Below are 24,608 nucleotides of genomic sequence, written 5' to 3'. Positions count from 1 at the left end.
AATGTAATACATTGTCATCCTGATATTATTCCCTTTTATTATTATTATTATTATTATTATTATTATTATTATTATTTATGTACCTGTAATCTGATTACTTTGATCTTTGACTTAACTGTAACGGATTATAGTTACCAGTTTTTTGTATCCTGATTATGTAACACCCTTACATTCATTCCATTACTACCCAAGCCTGTAAATAAGTCCATAATACAAGAATGTGATCTTATCACTCTCTCTCTCTGTGTGTGTGTGTGTGTGTGTGTGTGTGTGTGTGTAAATTCAAGCACAAGTCGAGTTCCAGTTTGTGTTCTCCGTAATGGAGGCAGAAATGGAAACTTTGGTCTTCGTCGAAATCGACGGACGAACTCCTGTGTGTGTGTGTGTGTGTAAGAAACTAACAATGTGAATATCTTTAAACTGTTTAAGTAATAAAGAAAAAATAAAAACGTTTTTTAATCAACTTCTGTAGTAAGTTATACATGGGAACCCCACCCCCGGAAAACAAACTTCACTTTCAAAAAGCGGTTAAAGAATAAGGGAAATATTATTGTTTGACTTCATTCATTCATTCATTATTTTTTGCCACTTTTTTGTTATTTACTTGCATAGTGCTTTTAACGATAATAATTTTAGCCATATTAAATGGCTACCGACTAACAGACGTGATATGGAAAAGGACGAGTAAATAAACTACAAAACCTATGACGTCTATTATACGCGACGGACCCCACTGTTTGTCGGCTTCAGTTTCACCGCGTTTGAGAAAGATTGTACAGGTAAATTAATGCTTTGTGTAAATCGTGATGTATCGATAAATGCGGTCGATAAAAAGTATTGTGTGCGATTTGAGACTACGTAAAGCTGGGATAAACGTAATTTCTGACATTTTTGGCCAAACACATGTTTCCTCCGGAGATTTTCCTCCTCCATATTGCATCATCCATGCCTGTGTGCCGGTATTCTTTTAGTGAGTGTGCATTAGATGTCTGTTAATATATATATATTTAAATTCACTGTACGTTTAGAATGTTTTCACTTGGTCTCTGGTGAAAATGGTCTGCTTTATTTTTATTTTAGAAAATTATCTTTCGTTTTTGTCACGTAAAATAATCAGGCGGTGTGTGGGCACACTTCCATTTTCTTTTCCTTCAAGATGGCGGGTGATGAGTCCGGAGTAACGCTGGGGCAGCCTCATTTGGCCAAACAAGACCTCAGCACGTTAGTAAGTACTTATAATTTATCTGTCATTGTGGCAAAAAATATTTTCTGAGTTCACACTCTGTCTCCACGCCGAGTGAAAGTCGGGTTTGTGGTCTCTGAGGGTAGTCTTCATGTAGGTGGTTTGCTTCCTCAGTTCTACACCAGCACATGACTGACTGGACGTTAAAAACCGATTTTTAAAAAAATTATTATTACTTTATTTTAGAACGAAAATGTAAACAAAATGATCTAAATCAGAGTTAAAAAGTCATCTGTAATCAACCATTTCTTTCCCCCTAGACTTGTCCTTCCTGAATAATAAGCCTGTAGTATAATGTAAAGTTAGTGTAATTGAGTATTCGACCTGTATGTAGAAGAATAAAAAGACCTTACAAAAAAAAAAAGGGGGTTTTAACCAGATCTCCTTCGTACATACTAACAACGGACGGTGGTTATGATTTCAGTGGCAGGCCAGGGGTGATTTCCTGTCACTTCATACAAGCGCAATTCGATTGCATGGGTTTTTATATCAGTCTTACATTTGATGATAATCTTCATTAGTGTAGGTCTGGCTTTCCGAAATGTTTTGTAAAAGCAGCGTCACCTTAAGTGGTTCAGCGTGATGCTTGCTGTGGCGTTTAACAAGGACATCTGTACTACAGTGCTTTTGGGAAACTGGAGGGGAGAATGAAAGGTTGCGGAAATTTACTAAATGCCAGATGTTTTCGTTAAAGGCGTCGGAATGAAATGCGCTCTTTCTGTCTCTCCCCTCACAGGATGTGAGCACACTGACGCCGCTCTCACAGGAAATCATCAGCAGACAAGCTACAATCAACATAGGTGGGTTCCCAGGGTCCAAAACATGTCACACGCTCCCTTAGTTTTCTATCTTTTAAGTCTGAACTCTGCTTACGTGGTTTTTATTTTATTTACTTATTTATTTAAGGATTTCACGTCCTGTAAAACTCTTGCTTCTATTAGAATGTAACAGATCATAGCAAAAGAAAGTACTTATGTAGATGTATAGACACTGATGAGGAAGGGCGGTTGGTGTGGAAATACACACTTCTGTGTCTAAGCCATGTCTGTATGTATGTGCATTTTGTTCTCCCTTCAACGTGAAAACAAATATCAGTGGTGGGGCAATAAGATGAATTCCCTTTTTCACTGCTTGTGTTGGGATGTGGGCGGAAAAAAGCACGTTTTGGAGAACACCGACGCCACGGTGCCAACCTGAGCACGCCTACCGAGCTGCGCTAGGATTCCATCTCTGCGGTCTGTAATTTCCTATTCGACGGCGCGCGCCCTCGTGCAGAGACGCCAGAATAGGACGCGCTGTACGCTGCTCCTGAATCCGGCGCTCCGGCGCTACAAGTCGTATTGCCAACTGAGATTTTGGATAAGGCCCGGGCGAACTGCATTAATAGACGGCAATAATCTAATTATTGACCTTATTCTGAATAAGTCAGTATTCTGATTAAGGTGTTTACATGAGTCGCTTTTAGAATACTCCTCTCACGTTCCCGTTTTACACGTTATAGAAGATAGATCGATTAACGGCACACGTCAGTACGTCACCGCGCCACGCCGTCCCCTCAGAATTTCACGTGTCGACATACAGTTGGTCTTCGTTACGGTACCGTGTACAGTTTTGGGTGTTTAATTTTTAATTTTACGAACGCTTCAAGTGCGGTTAATTGTTTGTCGCGCTGTACGTGCAAACAGACGACCGCTTGAAGCCGTGGGCTGCGTCCCGAACCGCGTACTTATCTAAATACGTGTATTTCTCCTATATAGCAGGTAAGTGCGAGGTTCCGGACGGAGACGTGCTCTCTTGTTTGTCGTCAAACGGTCGAGCGCTGCCGTGCGGGTACGTGTCCTGTCGCAAAATGCGGTGAAAACTCCCACACGACGTTAATAGTGTGATTATGGTGTTCCCATGTGGCACAGATCGGATATGACACATGGATGTGTAAGCAGTAAAAAAAAATAAATAAATAAATAAAAAGCACATGGATTCCGATATTCTCAGATCCATTTCAGGCCTCGTTCATACGTGGAAATTAATCCGATATGAATCGGATACGTACGCTTGCGTCCGCCATGTAAGCGGACAGATCGGATATCCCCATGTGAACACGAGTCGTACGTCATAGAAAAAGCGACAGTGGCGAATGACGTCAACTCACGTGGACCCCAACCGCGAAAACACAACTCTTAACAAGGGCTCTCTCTCTCTTTTTTTGTCCTCTGCCTCAGGAGGAAGGTGTTTTGCTCACCTTTTAAATATGGTGTGGAAAGGAAAGCTCGTATTATATTTTTGTCTGCATCCATTGCAAATTGTGTCGTTTTTACTTCCTTCTCAGACTAACCTTCCAGTGACGTCTACCTGGGGTTGTTTCACGAAGTGTGTAGTGTAAACGCAGATATCGGATATGGGTCACTTTTAAAAGATGATGTAAGGGGGTCGTCAAAAAAAATCGGATACAGTCAACAAGTTGGAATTGGGCATCAAGACCTGCAGTGTAAATGCAACCATAGAGAGCCTATACACAAGCAGGGTTTGTTTTTCTGAAAACAGTGAAGTCCTTGAACACGTTTACGCACAATCGGCTTCTCTTAAGGTTTCAATGCAAACCCCTAACAAAATATTTATCATCAGGGGGTTGACAAATGAAAAGCGAAAGCTCCGGTCTGCCGCCCAAGTCCGATGATTTAGTAACCAGGAAACATAATTGACAAGGCTAAGAAGTTGAAAGGGATGAGTGTATATAAATTGTTAGAGAGGGGTTGACTGTAAGTATAGTCTGGATTCTCTTCTGATGAAGTGCATTGTCTTGTCTTTGTTTATCTCAACAAAAACGTCTGGACAGGGTTCCCACATACCTGCATCCCGGAAACGTTCGACTGGCAAAATTTAGTAGGAAACATGGTTTATTTTCTTTCTCTGATTGAACAAAAAATGGAAAACTGTAAATGAGAGAGAGAAACAATGTCCTGCACGAAATCAGCCTGTTCTGTAGGAAACTCGGAAGTGAAGACTGGGGCATGTCTTCAGCAGGATAATTTATTGAGAATGTGCCGTTCAAAAAAAGCACTCAACCTTAAACAAAGTATGCAAAGGAAGTACGCAGTTATCTCAAGCCACCCCTCTCTGGAGTTTCCCCAGCCTTAATCCAGTCAGCATAACTGTACCACCCAGACACTTTATCATCGAGACAAAGAAGAGTCCACATCTCCACATAAAGAATGGGGCAGGGGCACCAAGAGCCATCGCAGACAAGTTACCATCCTCGTTCGACTCGCAGTAAAGAGAACAGGAACTGGCAGAAACCTCCTACTAGAAACATAATCCTTCAGCTGATGCTATTGTTGCCTGACTATCAAAAAAAATACACAAATAGGAAAACAGTGACTCTAAAAAGCCACAGATTTGTCCACCTCTGATCATGCATTTATAAAAGTTGTTGTTTTTTTTTTTTTTCTTCGCTCAATGCTTTGCTCAGTTTAAAAAAAAAATGTATAATGAGGTTGTTTTAATGCTGCAGTTCTGAAAGCAAGTATTACCATTTTCACTGCAGGAACTATTGGCCATGTGGCTCATGGGAAGTCGACGGTGGTGAAGGCCATTTCCGGTGTCCACACGGTCCGATTCAAGAACGAGCTAGAGAGAAACATTACTATCAAGTTGGGATATGCCAATGCTAAGGTGAGAATAATAATAATAATAATAATAATAATAAAAAACCCCACCTCATTTCTATATGGGTTTGCAAGCTTCATTCTGATTCCTCGGGTCAGTACAGTGATGTGATTGAGTATAAGATTACAGCGGGACTTTACATGAACGGGCTTAACACAGCGGTTTCACATACATCTCTGTTCAGAAGCGACTTTACTGTTAGTGTGTGGATTGATGAATAGCATTAGGTACAAAGCATACAGTAGACTGCCGACTAGTTCAATCTATACAATCTTTGGTTCTTTTAACTTTTCTGTTTTAAAAAAAAAAAGCATACAGTGCAGGTCATTGTGGATGAAAGTAGGTTGTAAATAATTTACCCTCACTATTTAACTGCATTCAGACCAGCTCTGGCTTTGCACCTCACCTTGTAGGTTCTTGTGTGTGTTCTCGTCGTGACTGATGCTGTATGGCTACGTCACGGCCCGCTACAGGACATATGTAAAACCAGCCATTTGACCGGTTCGGCAAATCCCCAATAAAATTCTACGCATTCTACATAAGAGTAAGAATTCTGGAGGACGATGCTCGTGTCTAAATTGCATCCATACGTTTATGACTTGTACGATCATTGGAATGAGACATAAACCGTGTTTTGCCTCAAACACGTCAAGTCGGACCAGTTCAAAGAGCTGTGACTAGGAGCGAGGAAGCATATCGCCGTGACGCCGCGCTGCTTTACTCTCGTTTGCGTTCGGTTAAAGCCTCGCACTTGCCCCGCCCACTCCTCCACAGCATTGAATGTAATCATTTTGAGTTTGAGAAATGTATTTTAGGGATGTACCTAAACAGAGGTCAACCGATTTTACCGATCGCTATGTCGGGCAGTTCACAGTTAATCAACGGTTTTTAAAATCGTTACCGCATGGAAACGCAACACTCAAAATATTGCTGAGCTTTATTACATAAATAAACAGTGTTGACTGTACCGTGAAAATGTACTGTACTTTTAATTAATGTGCGTGTGCGCTAAATAACTTTTTAAAATGTTTTTATTTTCAATAGAGCACACGTACAATCCTCACTCATTTTGACAGAGACCGCTCCGGTCCACTTTTCAAACTCCTTTAGCGACTATATAACTGAAATCACAGCACAGCCGTTGTATTTAACGTGTACGTATGGCGATTTCGTCAGGGGACGTCGTGGTTTTAAAAATCAGGATTTTAGCAGTGCATATGTGTGTGTGTGTGTGTGTGTGAGATATAAAATGAATGGAAAGAGTTTTTTTTCTTTTTTTCTTTTTTTTTCTTTTCTTCTCCTCCTTCCAGTTTTTCCATAGCGAGAGTTCACATTTAATTAAAGCAAAACAAAAGAAAACCTTCCGGTTTAGACTATTTGGAGCACTGAATTGATACAGATGCAGTGTAATTTACGTTTATATAATGTCATTCATCCTATAATTAATTTTTTTTTTTCCCTCCCAAATTAGAGCAGCTTTTATAATATTTGACATCACGTTTTCATTAATGTTTCTATTTTGCAGTAGGAAGCTACTCCAATGAGATCTAGTTTAACAAAGGGCTTTACTTCTCCGTCAGGTGTATAAGCTGGACGACCCGAGCTGCCCGAGGCCTGAGTGTTACAGGTCGTGTGGCAGCAGCACTCCTGATGAGTTCCCTACAGACATTCCTGGCACAAAAGGCAACTTCAAACTAGTCAGGTAAATATTCTGGTGTATTAGGAACATTTTATACATTGATGATCATTCAGAGCTCATCGTGGGCCGTCGTGTGCATAATGAAAGCAGCCTTAATTTATCGCTTTATGCACGTGTAAATCCCACTGTGTACGTGTCTACAGATGAGAATTGAGGGCAGTTGTGCTCATTTTATGAGAATTTATTTATTTATTTATTTTTTCCTCTTCTCGTCTTATTAGACACGTGTCCTTTGTCGATTGCCCGGGTCACGACATTTTGATGGCCACCATGCTGAACGGTGCCGCTGTGATGGATGCCGCACTCCTCCTGATTGGTGGGTGCTTCTGATTAGCCAATTCCAACACAGCCTCTTAATGTACAATAATCGATTTGTAAGTGTGACCCAAGAAAACATAACTCTTCTGTCCTGTTGTTTTTAGCCGGCAACGAGTCGTGCCCTCAACCTCAGACGTCAGAACATCTGGCCGCTATCGAGATCATGAAGTTAAAGCACATCCTCATCCTGCAGAATAAAATCGACCTGGTGAAAGAGAGTCAAGCCAAAGAGCAGTATGAGCAGATCCTGGCTTTCGTGCAGGGTGAGTTCTAGCTCTCCGTTGTTAAGAGTTTGTTACTTTCGCGATTAACGTTTATTCTCCTGCTAGTTTTGGGACTTTGGTTAAGCGAAGGTCTGAGAAAAAGGGAATATACAATTAAATATTCATTACACGGTGAACGTAGCATTGTTGGAAAGACAGTGTTGTTAGTTAGGCAATAATCGTGTAATTATACCTCTAGTGGTGTAATTGTTTGAAACGTGAATTCCACACATGCTTCCACTGAGCTGTATTTAAAAAAAAAAAAAAAAAAAGTAGCTGAACCCCCGACACAAACTGTTAACATGAGGAAAAAAATTAGGTGATGTATAATCAGTCCACTCATTGTTTGGAATTCACATATTTAGCCAGATTGATTTGAATTAAAAAGCAGACCTGACTGCCTTTATGCCTTTTGCTTAGTTCCCCCTTTCTAAACATGTCTTTATTCACTTGTCTATGATGTACTTTTTTTTTTTCTTTCTTTTCTACAGGCACAGTCGCAGAAGGTGCTCCCATCATCCCTATCTCAGCTCAGCTGAAGTACAACATCGAGGTGGTGTGTGAATACATCGTAAAGAAGATCCCTGTGCCTATTCGAGACTTCACCTCTGAGCCTAGGCTTATCGGTAAAATCCCGATCCTTGGTAGCAATTTGAATTTAAATAACAGTTTCGTGAGTTTTTAACAGAGCTTTTGGTTGACCCTTCTCTCTCCTGGCAGTCATTAGATCGTTCGATGTGAATAAACCTGGCTGTGAGGTGGACGATCTGAAAGGAGGCGTAGCTGGAGGCAGTATTCTGAAAGGAGTGCTGAAGGTTAGATGAAACTAATCTTAACCGTAATACACTTTATATATTTCAGACAGCCTTCTATTACAGTTTGTGACCTTTAGTATTGTATTACACTACCAAGACATCATCACTCGGATGGAGCGACTCTTCTTTCCGACTGTGAACATAATCACGCAATTATGTTTAGATGCTTCAGATCTGTCCAAAATATGACCCCTTAGAAAACGGCCATCCTTATGCGTCCTTCTGAACGGAGTACAAGTAATGGAGACTCCTCCTTAACAATCAGTATTTTGACAGTGTTGTACATGCCAGGTTCTGTGATGTATATTTATCAAATGTTAAGTGGGGGGGGACCCTACAATTCCATTCATTTCCAAAATGTAAGATATGTATAAAACTGTGTGAAAGAGAGCCACACGACGGACATCAAGAACATTAGCTGTGTCTTTTAAATACATGCATGTAGTCCACACATTGATAAATCTGAGCGATGCAACTTTAATACTCGGATCCAGCGCACGTGGTGTGATTTGAGAAAGAGCTGTTGTAATTACTAGAGATGAACACTCTTCACGTTTTCTATCCTAAGGTGGGACAGGAACTTGAAGTCAGACCCGGTATTGTTTCTAAGGACCACGAAGGGAAGCTTATGTGCAAACCAATCTTCTCCAAGATCGTCTCGCTGTTCGCTGAGCACAACGACCTCCAATATGCTGCACCTGGTGGCCTTATCGGTACGTGAGAGAGAGAATCTGTTCAAGGCTCTTTTAGTAATTCATTCTGTGAATAAACATTCATATGCTCTCGGTAATTAGATTTTCAAAGGCAGGGTGGCTGACCAAACTGGAGTTAGATCAGATGTATTTTAAAGCTGTATATAAAAACTAGTATCCAGTTAGCTATCCTGGCTGTTAGACTGACAACTAAATGGACCAGTATGGGGAAAGTAATGCACTACATAAAGTATAGGAAGTATCATTTAATGTCATTATGTAGTGTACTTGTACAGGGAGAAGGAAGTATTTGGTTAACTCCGATTAACGGGTCGAAGCCGAATCAGTAACAGGCGAGTCATATAATGCAACGGTTATCTGTTTTGTAGCGCTGCAAATATTTGATCAATTCAATAATGAAACATCAGTGATGAAATTCATTTGAAAATACATTTGAAAAGTTTGGGAACGCACAATTTAATGCAAAATTAAGGAAACTCCACAATTTTTGGAGGAGCTTGCAATTACCGAAATTATCAGATTTGGGCCAAGACGCATCATGCGATGTCATCACAACACGCATTCAGTCAGAGCCTTCTTTGATTCATGTGCATTGAACATAAAGACAGCTAAAAGGTCTCATTTACCAACAAACATCACTGTGAAAGACAAACAATTGAGAAAAATAATTCACCAAATTCAGGTAGTTCTCTGTTTTTAAAAAAAAAAAAAAAAAAAAAAAAAAAGTACAAAAGTCATGCCTTTTTGGCTGCAGCAATCACAAAAAAAAATTCTGGTGTTTTTTATATGTGTGTGTGTGTGTGTGTGTGTGTATATATATATATATATATATATATATATATATATATATATATATATATATATATATATATAATGTGTGTGTGTATATATATATATATATATATATATATATATATATATATATATATATAATGTGTGTATATATATATATATATATATATATATATATATATATGTGTGTGTGTGTGTATAATACACACTCGTGAAAAAATAAGTACACCCCATTGAAATTGTTGGTTTTCGATCCACTTTGAAGCAGTGCTTATTAATACAGGTGATACACTCTAACAAAATTTACATTTTGTAGTAATTTTCACAATTTAAAGTACCAAAAAAAAAAAAGATCAGGAAAAAGTAAGTAAACTAAATTTATAGATGTGAAGGTAAAAATGTGGGGCATTTTTATCACAGCTTCAAATCAATAAAATTAGAATCGGGTATTCAAGATTGGGTGCCAGTGATTTAGAACCTGTTTAGAGAGTGCAGGTGGAAGCGGTCTTATTTATACTCCTCTCATATCTGTCTGGTGTTCCCTTTGTTACTGAGGTGTGTGTGGTGTCATCATGCCAAGATCTGTAAGGCCTTCAGGGAAAAAAAAAAATTGTGAAGGTCTAGGAGTCTGGCAAGGGATTTAAAAAGATCTCCAAATTATTTGAAATACATCATTCCACCACAAGGAAAATAATCTACAAATGGTGCAGATTTCAACCAACTGGCCATCCCAGCAAATTCAGCACAAGAGCAGACTTTCTGATGCAAAAAAAAAAAAAAAAATGTCTCCAAGAACCCCAAAATTCAATCACAGGATCTGCTAAGTCTTGCAACTGTTGGTGTCAAAGTGCATGCTTCTACAATCAGAAAGAGATCACACAAATTTGGCCTGCATGGGAGACTTGTCAGCCTTTGGGGGAAAAAAAAACCTTTGCTCTTTAAAAAGAACATTAGAGCAAGACTACAGTTTGGCAATGAGCATATAGACCAAGACCAGGCTTTTTGGAATAATGTGCTCTGGATAGATGAATCAAAGATGGAGTTGTTTGGTCACAGTAACAGCAGACATTGGCGCAGACCAAAGACAGCTTTTCAGGAGAAGCACCTCATACCAACTGTGAAGCACTTTGGTGGAAATATTATGGCTTGGGGTTGCTTCGCTGCCTCAGGGACTGGACAGCTTGCATTCATTGATTCAACTACGAATTCTGCATCATATCAAAGAGTGCTCGAAGATAACGTGAGCCCATCTGTCCAAAAGTTGAAGTTGAACCGAAAGTGTACATTTCATCAGAATAATGATCCAAAGCACAATAGCAAATCCACCAAGGAACGGCTCAAAGAGAAGAAATGGAGGGTTAAGGAATGGCCTAGTCAAAGCTAAATCCCCAAAGTTGTGGGGGGATGTGAAACGTGCAGTACATGCAAGAAAACCCTCAAACATCTTGCAACTGAAAGAATATTGCATGGAAGTTGCTAAAAGAAAAAAAAAAGCCAACGGTTTCCATGGGGTGTACTTGCTTTTTCACACAACTGTATACTGTGTGAACTGTAAAAAGTGAAACTTGAAGTAAAGTAAGCAAGTAAGAGATCACATGAAGAAGAAACACTCTGGAGAACGTGCTTTTGGTTTATTAACTTTGCAGTGCGAGTTAATTAGTGCTAACGCACCCATTACATGTGCGTTGTTTTTTTGAGACCGCAGACTTTAGCGTGTGCTCTAGTACAAAGGCTCTTTTTTTTTTTTCATGAATCCTTGAAATTAATTCATCATTTATATCACAAAACTGCCATGCAAGTGTATATGTAGCAAATATTCTTTGAAAACATTTGTATTATTACCTCAATCATTAGAAGTGTCATTTAGTAATCAAATCTGTTACCTGTTATTTTATCATTTAAGCAAACATTTTAAAACTAGTGTCTGCCTTAAACAACAGACTAAATTAAAAAGTATGTTTTAAGTTTTAAATTGGGTATGTAATAGGGTAATAGGGTGATGTCCCCAGAAGAGCCTTTCATATGATTTTTGTATTTTTACTATCAGTTTTTCTATCCACACTAATAAAGTACACTCAGCCACTGAAAGTGTATCTTTTTTTTTTTTTTATTTATTCACACTTCAAAGTGGATCGATGTTTAACCCTCTTATACATTGCAGTCTTTACGTTGTAGTGTAGAGAAAACGCTAATGTACGATTGTCATGGGATCTTGACAGTTCCAAGATGGCAGCACTTCTTGCAACGCTCCTTTCTGTAATGCATATTATTATTCCACGTTTGACTGCTCTGTTTTGTATACAAGCAACACTGGGGTACACAGGAAAGTGTGGTTATTCGTTTAATTTTATATATATATATATATATATATGTGTGTGTGTGTGTGTGTGTGTGTGTGTGTGTATTATAATAACAAACAACTACTTGAACTAACATGAAGCTCATGAGTCAGGCGCACAGTATGCATGCCCATCATGTCATTTAATTTTTAATTGCTATTGTGTTTCATTGTGGATGGGGAAACGTTTAGGAAATGGACTTAAAAACGTGGTGTGGCCAGAACATAAAAACGTGTGACTAGACCTAGCGTATTTTATTTGGGGTCAGTTCTGTTGGCCAGTTACATTCATCCATTTTGTTTGCGATGCAGGTGTGGGCACTAAAATTGACCCGACGCTATGCAGAGCGGACCGTATGGTCGGTCAGGTCCTCGGCGCTGTTGGTGCGCTGCCTGAGATTTTCACCGAGCTCGAGATCTCCTACTTCCTGTTGAGGAGGCTGCTGGGTGTCCGCACTGAGGGAGACAAGAAAGCAGCAAAGGTGAATGAAATACTCACTCTAATTTACGTAGACACTGATTTTGAGTGTTTTTGCACTCTAATAGCTCTAATCTAATACAGATTAGAGTTGTTTTTCGTCATTTTTTTTTTTTTCTTTAGATTTCCTTATCACATATAATGCAAAATGCATAAATAGCCTAGGTAGCAGATAAAATGACTGTAAGGGGAGCTGGAATTTAACAACTATCCATCCAAAAGATAAAAACAAATAAATCATTTATGAATGTAGTAGTTTGTTCTAAGTGTGAAATGTATATCATTACATTTGGACCCACTTTGCTTTGGTCAGTGAAAATGCTGACTGGCTGCTAATCTGCTCACAGTTGCTGATTAGCTGTTCGGTTTATCATAAGCCATCATACGACAACGCAAGCTCCCGTAAAGGAGATGATATTAATTGTTGACCCTTTTGATTTGCCCCACAGGTTCAGAAGCTTTCAAAAAACGAGGTGTTGATGGTGAACATCGGCTCATTGTCAACGGGAGGCCGTGTGAGTGCGGTGAAAGCCGATTTGGCTAAAATCGTGCTCACTAACCCTGTGTGCACAGAGGTGGGCGAGAAGATCGCTCTGAGTCGCCGAGTGGAGAAACACTGGCGGTAAGCAAATTATAAACACTTTTGTATAGGTGCGAGTTGTTCATCAACACTTATTCAGCGAGCCTGAATAGGTCAACAAGTGTTTTGATGAATGGTTTCTCTCTGGACTCAGTAACCTTTTTATTTGCTTTTTCTTTCTCTTTCTAGTCTAATTGGCTGGGGTCAAATCAGGAGAGGAGTGACCATCACGCCCACAGTGGATGATGATTGAGGATTTTACATCTGGAATAAGAGGATCGTGTTGTCGCACCATATGGCATAAATTTCAACCGTTTTCACACTAGTGCCGAGGTCGGAGCCGCATAGAGGTCGGCACCTCAGCACCCGTATTTTAAAATGTGCGCCAATCCCGACGGCAGGACTGACTTCATTTACACTGCGATATGGGAAGAAAGATGTATTTCCTGCATTTGCTGAAAAGAAAAAAAGAAAAAAAAAAAACAAGAAGTTGTCACCATATTTCAGTGATTACTAATAAAAACACTTTGGATCAAAACTGTGGCATGATGTTTCGTGGATCCGGTCGTGTGACAGTGAAACGATGTGCATGCACAACATTCGCATTCGTACAATGTCTTAATATGATCGATATGGTGTTTGACCTGGGATTTTTTTTTGTTGTTTTGGTTTTTTTTTTTGTTGTTTTTTTAAAAAACATACACACAAAGATCATGTCAAGTCAGAGACTCCAAGGTCCATGAGATTTGATTAATTACCAACTGATGTACTTATCAAAAGTTGACAATCTATAGATGTACTGAAGCAAAATAAAAACCTAAAATGTAGTACATTGGGTTTATTTCTAGGCGATCTGATACAAAATGGGCATTACATAAATAAGTTTACATTTAGTTGAAGTAGTCATGACTTCAATTGGCTTGAAAATAACTGGCTGATATGACCTACCTTCTGCCAAATAGCTTTTTTTACTCCCTTTACATGGCCACTACGTGTGGCTTCAGACACTGCCTTCTACACCGGATGCAGCTTAGCTTACTTTAACGCAGCAGTTTACATAAATAGCTAACGAGCTCGTCTTTGCTAGCTATTAACTTTGTAATAACAGGCTATTTTCTAATAAAAAAATAAAAAGGTATTAATCGAGTAAAGATGTGAAAATATATACTGGTACTTTATTACACTATGTGAAGCGAAAAATTTCGCGCGAAGATAATAATACTAGTTAGCCATGTTTACATATTGATTTATAATCCGAGCTAGCCGTCAAGATAACCCGCTAACCCTAGTTACTGTATGTTTATTCTCGATATATGAGCTGTCGAAGGTTGAGAATCTTAAGTACTTACCACTATTTATTTATTTCCCCCCACAGGGCACGGTTTGTTAGCGCTAGCGTTTCAACATGAACTGGCTAGCTAGCAAAATGTGCCTTGTGTGTGGGGGGAGTCTTCCGTTCTGCTTACACACCATAACTAGTCTAGTTTCCCTTGAATTCACTCTGTTGTCACACTTTATTATGAAATTATTTTTATAAAGTTTTTTTTTTTTTTAAATGTGTTACAAATAATGGATGGGTATGTCACCAAGAGGCATATAATGTGTGTTCGTTTCACTTTAATCCATTTACAGTAAAGTCTTTTTCACATCCGGATTTGGATGCAAGTGAATCGTTTGGCCTTTTGTTCGAGAAGGTTCAGCCCCTCCCTCTCAGGGCCTCGACTCCACAAGTTCTTTCTGTATTTATTATAACTATATTTATTATGGATATATGTATTGTCTGACATGAGAAACGCGCTTGTCTTTTTGGAGACAGGAGGGGGAAAAAAGCAGCGACAACATGCGCTATGTCAATAATAAATGCTATGGCGTTAGCCCCTGACGGCGATGTGAGTACTGAGTTCGGCCCCGCCCTCCCAGCGCCGCACTGGCCCGCCCTGCTCACACAAACTCCCCGCCTGAGCTCTGCCCGAGTCTGGGGAAAGCGTACGGCCTGGAGGCGGTGTGTGAAAAAGGTAGGCCGCTGCACAACCATATACGCTAAACACTTCCATCGACCGCTGAACACTCAGTAGCGTGTGGATTGCACGGTTTTATATCGGTGGAGAAGTTCGCGCATTTTCTCTCGTTTTACCAGTTTATAGGATTAGGAGCGTTATGACAGCTAGGCCTTTGTTAGCATCAAGTCAAAGGCCTCCGGAGGCCTCATCTAGGCCGCTATTGCAATCACACAATCGAAGTCCAAAATGTATTTAAAGACTTCGTTATAATTCATAAACAGACCACAGACACGCTTTCCAACCTAGTATTTTGGTTTTAAAGTACGTTTTATGCACGTTTATTGATCATTTTTATTAATCCAATATGGCGGTAAGCATAAAAATGGGCGTGTTTATCTTAGAAATCTGCGGTGGGTTTTTTTTTTTTGGTTTGTTTTTTTTCTAATTTCACCCGTGTTCCGGCAAATCCCGCCTTCTGTAATAGGATTGGCCAGTGGTATTCCGAGTTCTAGATTGTTATTGGTAGATGCAAAGACGCTGCTCGTGTGAATGACATCCTAACCAATAGCGCAAAAGACGGGTTTTTTGTCGGAATATGGGTATGGAAAATATGAAACCCGCGGTAGCAGAGAGCGCCATTTCCGCGGTTGTCAATGCGTCGCCACCAGGCCACGCCCCTTGTTTTTAAACATCCTCATCATGAAGAGACTTGTATAGTCTATAAGAGAAAAATATTTTTCTTTTTTTTTCTTTCTTTTTCTCTTCCTTTTTTGTCTCAAAGTGTGTATTGAGTGTTTTTTTTTATAATTTATAACATTGTTAAATTTGGTCCTGTGTGAAACCATGGATAAATTTCTCAAAGTAATTCTATAAACCATTAGTATATAACACATATATATATTTGAATGAATAAGAAAGTGATTTCTTTTGTTACTTTCCATATTTTTTTTCCGAGCAAAATTGTCAGATGTACATTCTGTAGGCTCTGAAAAGGCTTTTTAAAAAAGATTCATCCTTTGTAGATGAAGATTTTGGATTGTCATGTTTTCTTTGGTGTTATGCACTGGCAGGAGTTCAAATATTATGCCGATGACCAAGGGGGTCGATGGATGAAGATGTGACGACCCTCTCTCCCCATTCCCACCAGCCCAAGATCATCTTCCATGGGTCAGGTAAATATAGAGTACTGTGTATGTCTGAAGAAAAACAACCTGTTGCACACATTATCCGTCTCTGTGCTGTTACAAGTCTACACATTTATCCACCACGTTTACCTACCAGCAGCTGACTACATTCCCCTAATCCAAAAGTGAACAACGGAACATTAATATTTGACCAATGATGATATTTTAGCACTGTATGTGTCCTGTGTGTGTGTGTGTGTGTGTGTGTTTCAGGTGGGGATGGTGAAGCCGAGGAGGATGAGGTGGCAGTGGAGCTACACGAGACGGTACTGGTCTCTGGAGTGGAGGATGATGGGATAGCGGTGCATGGTTTTTCCACAGATGAACTGGTTATCCAGGATGCCATGGGAGATGTCGTGGCTGAGTATGTACAGGACGACGATGAGGAGGAGGAGGATGAGGAAGGCCTAAGCACCATCGCTGTGGGGACATGCGTGATGTCACCGGGGATAGCTCTGGAGGACGTGCTCAATTCCTCTCAGGTGCAGGAGGACCCTGATGGGTGTGAAAACTACCTCATGATTTCCTGTGAGTGGTCACATTTTATCAAGGTGCCATCGATGCATGTATGCCATATTGCGGTTTTATCAAAATAAATATTTGCATGATGCTGTAAACTAAAAGATATCAGCTTCCGTGATTTGTTAGCAATGCTAAAGAAGCCACTACGACCCAGTGATGCACGTGAAGAAAGTGGTTATTTTTATCCCACACTTACCTTTGTCCTTTGTTTTTCCCAGTGGAAGAACCTGGGAAGATTGTGTCGGATGATGACGCTAAGGTTACGACTGAGGGCACTTTAGAGGAGCAGGACGACGGCGAAAAGGACGACGATGAGGGTCAAGAGGTCATCAAGGTTTATATCCTGAAGGCTGATTCAGGAGATGACGACCTGGGTGAGACAGGCTTTAGTCCATGCTTGGGATGGGTACGATTGATTTGGGTCCCTTAGTGCATGCTAATATTTCATTCAGAGAACCCAGGCTCCTTTGTCATTTCTGTTGCTTATGTATTCTGCAGGTGGCACTGTGGACATTGGAGACGCTGACATTGAAGTGGACGAAAGTGTGGAGTTGATGGATCCGTCTACACTCAGTGATAAAATGGTCCTTATGCCTGTCGGAGAAGCCAGTCAGAATCAGGAAGACATTAGTGAGTCTTTCCATGCTGACTTCTGTTTTTATGTACAGTCCCGTCTGAAAGTATTGGAACAGCACTTCCAGTTCTTTTGTTTTTGTACACTGGAGACATTTGGGTTTGACATCAAAAGAAGAATAGAAGACAGTAGATCAGAATTTCAGCTTTCATTTCTAACATTACATCTCGCCGTGTTCAGCAACTTCGAACATAACACCTTTAGTGTCAGAACAGCCGAATTTTTGGGTGAGCAATTGTATTGGAACAGATAGTCTTGACGTAAACAACACTTAATATTTGTTTGCATATCGCTTGCTTGCAATAACTCCATCAGTGACTCACTTTCATGACCAAACTTCTTTTGCATTCTTCTTTTGTGATGCTTTTTTTCCAGGCTTGTACAGCAGCTTCTTTCAGTTGTTGTTTGTTTTGGGGAGGTTTCTCGTCTTAGTCTCCTCTTCAAGAGGTGAAATTCTGATCAGTTTGGTGATTGACTTGGCCAGTCTCAAACATTCCACTTTTTCCCATTGATAAGTCCTTTGTTGTGTTGGCAGTGTGTTTTGGAGCATTGTCTTGCTGCATGATGAAGGTCCTCCCAATTAGATTGGATGCATTTCTATGTAAACTGGCAGACAGAATGTTTCTGAATTCATTCCGCTGCTACCATCGAGTTACATCGTCAATGAAGATTAGTGCGCCTGTTCCGGAAGCAGCCATGCGAGCCCAATCCGTAACACTACCTCCAGCGTGCTTCACCGATGAGCTTGTATGTTTTGGATCGTGAGCAACTCCTTGCTTTCTCCACACTTTGGCATTTTTGATTCTTACTGCCGAGGAGTGGTTTGCATCTTGTGGTATGGCCTCTACATTTCTGCTCTCGTGATCTTCAAACAGTGGGTTGTGATGCCTTCAACGCTGCCCAGTGGAGGTTGTTGGTGATGTCATTGACTGTTATTTTTGGGGTTTTCCTCAGCTCTCACAATGTTTGTCATCAGTTTCTGTTGTTTTCCTTGGCTGACCTGTTCCATGTCTGGTTGTTAGTACACTTGTGGCTTCTTTCTTTTTGACGACATTCAAAACTGTTATATTGCCCATGCCCAGTGTTTGTGCAATGGCTCTGATTGATTTTCCCTTCAAAATGGTAAAAGGTCTGCACTTATGTAGCACGTTTTAACCTTGTGGTTCTGCAAAGCGCTTTACACTGTTTCTCATTCACACACGCACACGCGCGCACGTGCAATGTGCTAGCAACTCGGGGTTCGGTGTCTTGCCCAAGAACACTTCGGCACACGGGCCGGGAATCGAACCGCCAACCCTACAATTAGAGGATATCCTGCTCTACCACCTGAGCCACAGCTACCCAAAAATGGCTCGCTTTTCTCCCATAGACAGCGCTACGCTCTTCATGTTGGTTCATCCTTTTTAACAAAAAATCCAGTCTTTACGTTCAAAATCCAGGGCTCAAACCAAGAGTCGACATTCTGTACAGTCAATCTAACAGGGTAAACCTGGGCAACAAGAAAACACCCTGCCAGTCACGTGTGCCAGTATTTCTGATCATTTTAGAAACGGGTGGCTTTGAGCAAAATGTGCCATGTTCGACGTTGTTTCATGTAAATATCAGAAAACGTTCTCAGATCGAAACGTCTTTGGCGTATAGTCAAAACAACAGAGTTGGTCATGGCGTTTCAGTACTTTTGGAGGGGACTGTAGCTGCTGTTGTGGTAATGGGTGAAACTGGTATCTGAACGTGCATTTGTTTCTTCACAGATGTGGATAAGATAACTGATGAAGTGTACATGGAGGTGGTGGTGGGCGGTGAGGAGCCCGCCAATCACCAGCGGCCGTTTGATAACACCTCACTTAGCAAGGACTTCATGCCTGTAGCTTGGGCAGCTGCTTATGGTAAGTTCTAGACTATTGAGAAAAGCGACCCTGTTTCATAGCGGATACAAAAACACGTGGTACGTTTAAATAGCTCTTGTGAATTGTTGCCATTGAGTGATTTAAGTCATGTGACTGCTGGGCTATGGACACCAAGCGTGAGCTAGCTAGTGACTGAGTCTAACAGTAATCGTTTCTTGCTCATTAACTTCTAGGAAAAGATTCCGCGCAACTAATATTACACTAGAATTACGCTGTGCGAACAAAACCCGCAGGAGTCCTGCCATATTTATAATTGCCAACGTTTTGAATTATTTTCAAAAACACACCGATTGGTTTGTTTCTGCCTCATATATTCCCTCAGATCATGGTGTAACGTCACGTGAAGCTTTTTCCGACCCATATATTTCACATTTGAACCTGTTCTCAGGTGGGCAGGAGGCCGAGAGCTGCGAGAACAGGAACGGAGCGGCCAGCGCGGTGTTACACGTCGAAGAGTCGGACATCATGGAGAAAATCAACCACCAGCGAATCAAAAGCAAGAACAGGAAACACACAGAGACGCGTCACATCCAGACAGGTACTGCAGAATTGATTTGGACGTGTTCGAAGAGTTCCTCGACCTCGGAGCAGATGAGGGTTAAGGGCCTCGCTCAAGGGCCCAACAGTGGCGGCTTGGCAGTGATAGGATTCGAACTCGCGACCTTCCGATCAGAAGTCCAACGTATTAACCACTGAGCTTCCCACCTCCCACTTTATCCATGTTTATCCCACCTAATGCCCCATCCTTATTGGAAGAGGAAGACCTAGTGTAGCCTGAATGAGCTGTGTAGACAACAGTTATCACAATAAGTTAGCAAACTATTTAGCTAACTGAAAATGCAGTTACGCTACAGTTTTGATTTTAGCCGTCTAGCATGAATTAGCTATAGAACACATTGGCACCGTTGTCCCTAGATGATGCACCCGTGCATTTTATTTGTCAGTGCGATGGTTTATCTGGGCCGGCTGCGTACGTTTGACGGACAAGCGTCCGTCACTTCCTGTTTGAAAAGCCATTGACTCAGTGGCTAACGATCCTAGACTGCTTTGCATTCTAACAAGTTCTCTTTGTATTTTCCTCATCAGCAATTATCATCGGTCCATATGGACAGCCTCTCACAGTGTATCCATGCATGCTGTGCGGAAAGAAATTCAAATCGCGAGGTTTCCTGAAGCGTCACACCAAGAACCATCACCAGGATGTCGTAAACAAGAAGAAGTACCAGTGTACAGACTGTGACTTCACCACCAACAAGAAAGCCAGCCTCCACAATCACATGGAGATCCACACGATGAGCAGCAAGAGCGCACCTTTCGAGTGCGAGGTGTGCGGCAAGGAGTTCCACCAGCAGGTGGCGTTCTTGTCTCACCGACACCAACACCATTACAGAGAGCCGAAGCTGCAGATTCCACCGGCCACCGCCACCAAAATGCACGGCTGCAAGTTCTGCGATTACGAGACGGCCGAGCAAGGACTCCTTAACCGGCACTTACTGGCCGTACACAGCAAAAACTTCCCTCACATCTGCGTGGAGTGCGGGAAGGGCTTCCGGCACCCTTCGGAGCTCAAGAAGCACATGAGGACTCACACCGGGGAAAAGCCGTACTCGTGCCTGTACTGCAGCTACAAATCGGCCGACTCTTCCAACCTGAAGACGCACGTGAAGACCAAGCACAGCAAAGAGACGCCGCACAAGTGCGAGCGCTGCTTCCAGACCTTCGCCGATCCCGAGGAGCTTCAGCAGCACGCGCTCGCGCACGAGGAGGAAGCCAAGAGCCACCAGTGCGTGCACTGCGAGCATCGCAGCTCCAACTCCAGCGACCTGAAGCGCCACGTCATTTCCGTTCACACTAAAGAATACCCGCATAAGTGCGGCACGTGTGGGAAAGGCTTCCACCGGCCCTCCGAGCTCAAAAAGCACTCGGCCGCTCACAAGGCCAAAAAACTGCACCATTGTCGCCATTGCAGCTTCAGGATCGGAGATCCGTTCGTGCTCAGCCGCCACATCCTGTCTGTCCACACCAAAGAAACGCAACAGCAAACGCCGTTCTCGGACAAAAAAGGCCTGAAGAAGGCGTTTGTCCTGGGTGCTCACGGAGGGAAAAAGGTTTTGGCCAAAGTGCACAGGGAGCGGAGGGTGTATCAGTGTCAGTATTGTGATTACAGCACAGGAGATGCCTCTGGCTTTAAGAGACACGTCATTTCCATCCACACCAAGGATTACCCACACCGCTGCGATTTCTGCTCCAAGGGCTTCCGCAGGCCATCGGAGAAAAACCAGCACATTGCACGCCATCACAAAGACATGATGGCATCTGTGTGATGTCAGGCAACCTGACTGGAGTGTATGGGGTGTGCGATATGGCAAAAAAAAAAAAAAAAAAAGCACATCATAATTTTTAGTTTCAGAGATATTTGGCTAACAGCATAACTGTAAAATTGAGTTGAACTTTTTTTTTTTATTATTCAGTGTTTAAAAAAAAATGAGGCTATCTTTCGCATGTGGGTAAATTAAACAATCGGTTCCGATTTTAACCTCCAATCAGCGACCTGCGCTTGGTCGAGTAGTGACCGACGTTAAAAAAAACCATAATGATGTAATTTATCATGATCTTGATGTGCCATGTTGTCGCATCGCACACCCTTCGAGTCCTCTCTTTTATCGGCTTCTTGTTCATTCACAGCGATCATGCTAACACCATGAACACGTCTACTGTAGAGATAGCGTCCTAACATTGTCACCATGTCGTCCCCCGTCTCCACTGTCACTGTGTTCCATTTCCTAATCGTTAAATTCTGCCGCTTCGTTCTGTCGGAGTGTGTGTGTGTGTGTGTGTGTGTGTGTGTGTGTGTGTGTGTGTGTGACGCTGGGTATGAAATTCTCAGACGGTAATGTCAGCACAACAGTGTATTAGAAGCCGGTAACGGAATACACACGCCCGCCACAATTGCAGGGTATGGAGTTAAATTTGCGTGTCGTAAAGTAACTCGGTCTTCGAATGAGCGGCGTTCTTCGTTAAGAGTTTTCTAAACTTCGTTTTCTCTCATCACCGTTAATGAATGCGCTGCTGGAGTTTTCGCGTACGCTTTCAAAGTATTTGTTTACGTTCGCCGTTCTGGCACTGACCTCTCGTGTGGGCGGGGCTTAACAGCGATTTACTCTCATTGGCTAGTGAGATTTGGATCGATAGTTCGGGTGTCCAGCCGAGGAGGAGGATGATGGCGCCGCCGCCGCCGCTCCGTACCTCTCCCGAGAGCTCATCTCGAAAAGACAGTCGCATGAGACTACCCAAACCTCAAATATCGATTACAAACGAATATACCGACTAAAGTCATTTCCACTACGAAGTACAGACACTATAACTCTACAGAGAACGGCTTCCAGAACGCTCTCCAAAATTCACAACAACAAAATCTATACTTCCTGGTCAGGGAACTATCGATCCAAAACTCACTAGCCAATGAGAGTAAATCGCTGTTAAGCCCCGCCCACACGAGAGGTTTGCACCAGGACGGCGAACGTACACTTGCGGAGCGTAAACGAAAACTCTGCCAGCGTATTCATGAAGCGTGATTAACGAAAAGGAAGCTTAGAAAGCGGTTAACGAAGAGCGCTGTTTATTTGCGCGCGCGCGCGTGTGTGTGTGCGCGCGTGTGTGTGTGTGCGCGCCACAGAAGGGAATTTTGACATTTCCCAGCACTGAGGAAAGAAAAGAATTGATTATGAAATGTGATGCAAAACATTTTAAAAAATAAGATCATGAGTTCGATCTGAGAGGGGAGGCACGGGGTACTCTCTCTCTCTCTCTCTCTCCCTCTCTCTCTCTCCCCTGTCAATCATAGCGACACTGGCCAATCACAGTTCTCTGTGAGTGGGGGGGAGGGAAAAAAAGTGTTGTTTTTTTTTTGTTGTTGTTTGTTTTTTGTTTTTTTTTTATGTTGAAATTCAACAACTTTCACTGTGTCAGTAAGCCTGCTGTTCTTTTTTTTTAGTAGCTGGAAATACGCAGGAATTCTTTTGTTTGCTGAACGCACATACACTACAGATGAGGTGGAGATTAGCGTGAAACACGCCTTTAATCACATCAAACCCTTGTCGAATTATTTAAAAGTCTGGTATGAAATAACCAGCCTTCGGAGACATCAGTCCTCACGCTGCGTACGGCGGTCTCACCGGGGCACTGACGATCGTCCGGGGCGTCTGTGCTAAACGTTGTGTTATATAACAGCCATGCCTGTCGAACACACTGCCAACAGAAGGAGGTCGCGAATTTGATTTGAATTCATTCAGTTTGATGATTATGTTCATGGTCTGGCGTCGTTTTGTTTGTTTGTTTGTTTGTTTGTTTTAAAGGAACATTCTCACCGTTTTAAAACCCTCACGCTTGCATTTTCTGTTAAATTATAAAGAGGGGTTTCTCACACAACTTCAGATTCATAGACTGACTGATCCGGCGTAAGACGAATTCCATACTAGCTTTGTTCGTGCTATAAATGTTATAATCAAATCCAGAGGATCGCCGAATCACGAGCAGCCCTGAGCTCTTCACGTGTTAAAATGTCTCCGTTTCAGGAATCGGTCTACATGTCGCATTTCATCTGCTCTTAATAGGTTTCAACTTTCAGCTCAGATTCAGTACCATGCAGGACAATATTGTAACGATCCTGATGGTTGGTATGATATCGGTGCATTCCAGGCTAGCACATGCAGGATCCATTACCTTACGTTAAACCCAACACGCCAGAAAAACTGCTTTGGACGTATTATGCAACGACACCAGCTTCACCACAGATGCAGGAAGTCTTCTAAACACGAGGAACGATCATAGAAGCTAGGCACCATTTACTCTAATTTGTCTGTATTTATGTAGCCCGTTCATATTGGAATCATGACTGTGTTTAAATTGGGCAGTTTTCTGCTGTGTGTGTGTGTGTGTGGGGCTTGTGTTGGAGAGACGTTTTGTTTGTAAAACCATTAATGAATGACTAAACAAACTACACGCGAGATATAAAGTATTTATATCGCAATAAACTTCTCACAGTTCATAAGGTTGTCATGACACATCAGCTTGACATGTCTTAACTAAGAGCCCTTAGTAGAGACCTGTCCTTTTATTCTACCTATCTATTCTGCCTACTTCTGAAACAGATTTTAAGTGCAGAATCATCCTGTTAAGGGGACCGGACACGGTGTCGTGACTAGAAACCTTTGGAGGAAAGATGCACACGATTCTCGCAGAAATCTTAACGTATAACTTTGAATCTGTGTATTCTGAAAGACGTTGTGTACATATAGAACTTTTGTAAATACAGAATTATTAAAGACATTTAGACGATTCCGTGTCTGATGTTTCAGTTTTCAGTTTGATAAAAGCGCTATATAAGTGCACACCGTTTACATGGAGCGGAAGATCTTGAGCGTCCTGCACAGAGCCCTGACCTCAATTGGACACCTTGT

General features: G+C 41.7%; 2 protein-coding genes across 3 annotated transcripts; both read left to right on the top strand.

The window, feature by feature from the left end:
- Nucleotides 1-700: 700 nt before the first annotated feature.
- Nucleotides 701-13,440, top strand: eif2s3 (eukaryotic translation initiation factor 2, subunit 3 gamma). Its single transcript, XM_017453408.3, has 13 exons — nt 701-779; nt 1,157-1,225; nt 1,980-2,043; nt 4,785-4,912; nt 6,487-6,608; nt 6,827-6,921; nt 7,028-7,186; nt 7,678-7,812; nt 7,907-8,001; nt 8,570-8,714; nt 12,157-12,326; nt 12,772-12,944; nt 13,092-13,440. The coding sequence occupies exons 1-13, from the start codon at nt 705-707 to the stop codon at nt 13,153-13,155; spliced, it is 1,494 nt and encodes a 497-aa protein (XP_017308897.1). The 5' UTR covers nt 701-704; the 3' UTR covers nt 13,156-13,440.
- Nucleotides 13,441-13,572: 132 nt separating this feature from the next.
- On the top strand, nt 13,573-24,486 carry zfx (zinc finger protein X-linked). 2 transcript variants are annotated; one of them, XM_017453407.3, is made up of 8 exons: nt 13,573-14,917; nt 15,973-16,074; nt 16,300-16,614; nt 16,827-16,982; nt 17,107-17,238; nt 18,994-19,128; nt 19,538-19,687; nt 20,236-24,486. In XM_017453407.3, exons 2-8 carry the CDS (start codon nt 16,008-16,010, stop codon nt 21,471-21,473), a joined length of 2,193 nt encoding a protein of 730 aa, XP_017308896.1. In that variant the 5' UTR covers nt 13,573-14,917; nt 15,973-16,007; the 3' UTR covers nt 21,474-24,486. The 2 variants fall into 2 exon arrangements, with proteins under 2 accessions (XP_017308896.1, XP_017308895.1); XM_017453406.3 differs by having other exon boundaries at nt 19,472-19,687.
- Nucleotides 24,487-24,608: the final 122 nt, after the last annotated feature.

Source organism: Ictalurus punctatus, chromosome 23, assembly GCF_001660625.3.
Source record: "Ictalurus punctatus breed USDA103 chromosome 23, Coco_2.0, whole genome shotgun sequence".
NCBI classification, from domain to species: Eukaryota; Metazoa; Chordata; class Actinopteri; order Siluriformes; family Ictaluridae; genus Ictalurus; species Ictalurus punctatus.
Note: the sequence above shows the minus strand (reverse complement) of the source record. Positions and strands in the feature narration are given on the sequence as shown.

Excerpts from the sequence above, each read along its gene's own strand:
- zfx (XM_017453406.3), top strand. The coding sequence starts at position 16,008 with ATGGATGAAGATGTGACGACCCTCTCTCCCCATTCCCACCAGCCCAAG. Across the intron at positions 16,983-17,106 it reads TTCAGGAGATGACGACCTGG|GTGGCACTGTGGACATTGGA; the intron begins GTGAGACAGGCT and ends TGTATTCTGCAG. Across the intron at positions 19,688-20,235 it reads GACGCGTCACATCCAGACAG|CAATTATCATCGGTCCATAT; the intron begins GTACTGCAGAAT and ends TTTCCTCATCAG.
- eif2s3 (XM_017453408.3), top strand. The coding sequence starts at position 705 with ATGACGTCTATTATACGCGACGGACCCCACTGTTTGTCGGCTTCAGTT. Across the intron at positions 2,044-4,784 it reads ACAAGCTACAATCAACATAG|GAACTATTGGCCATGTGGCT; the intron begins GTGGGTTCCCAG and ends TTTTCACTGCAG. Across the intron at positions 8,002-8,569 it reads TTCTGAAAGGAGTGCTGAAG|GTGGGACAGGAACTTGAAGT; the intron begins GTTAGATGAAAC and ends TTCTATCCTAAG.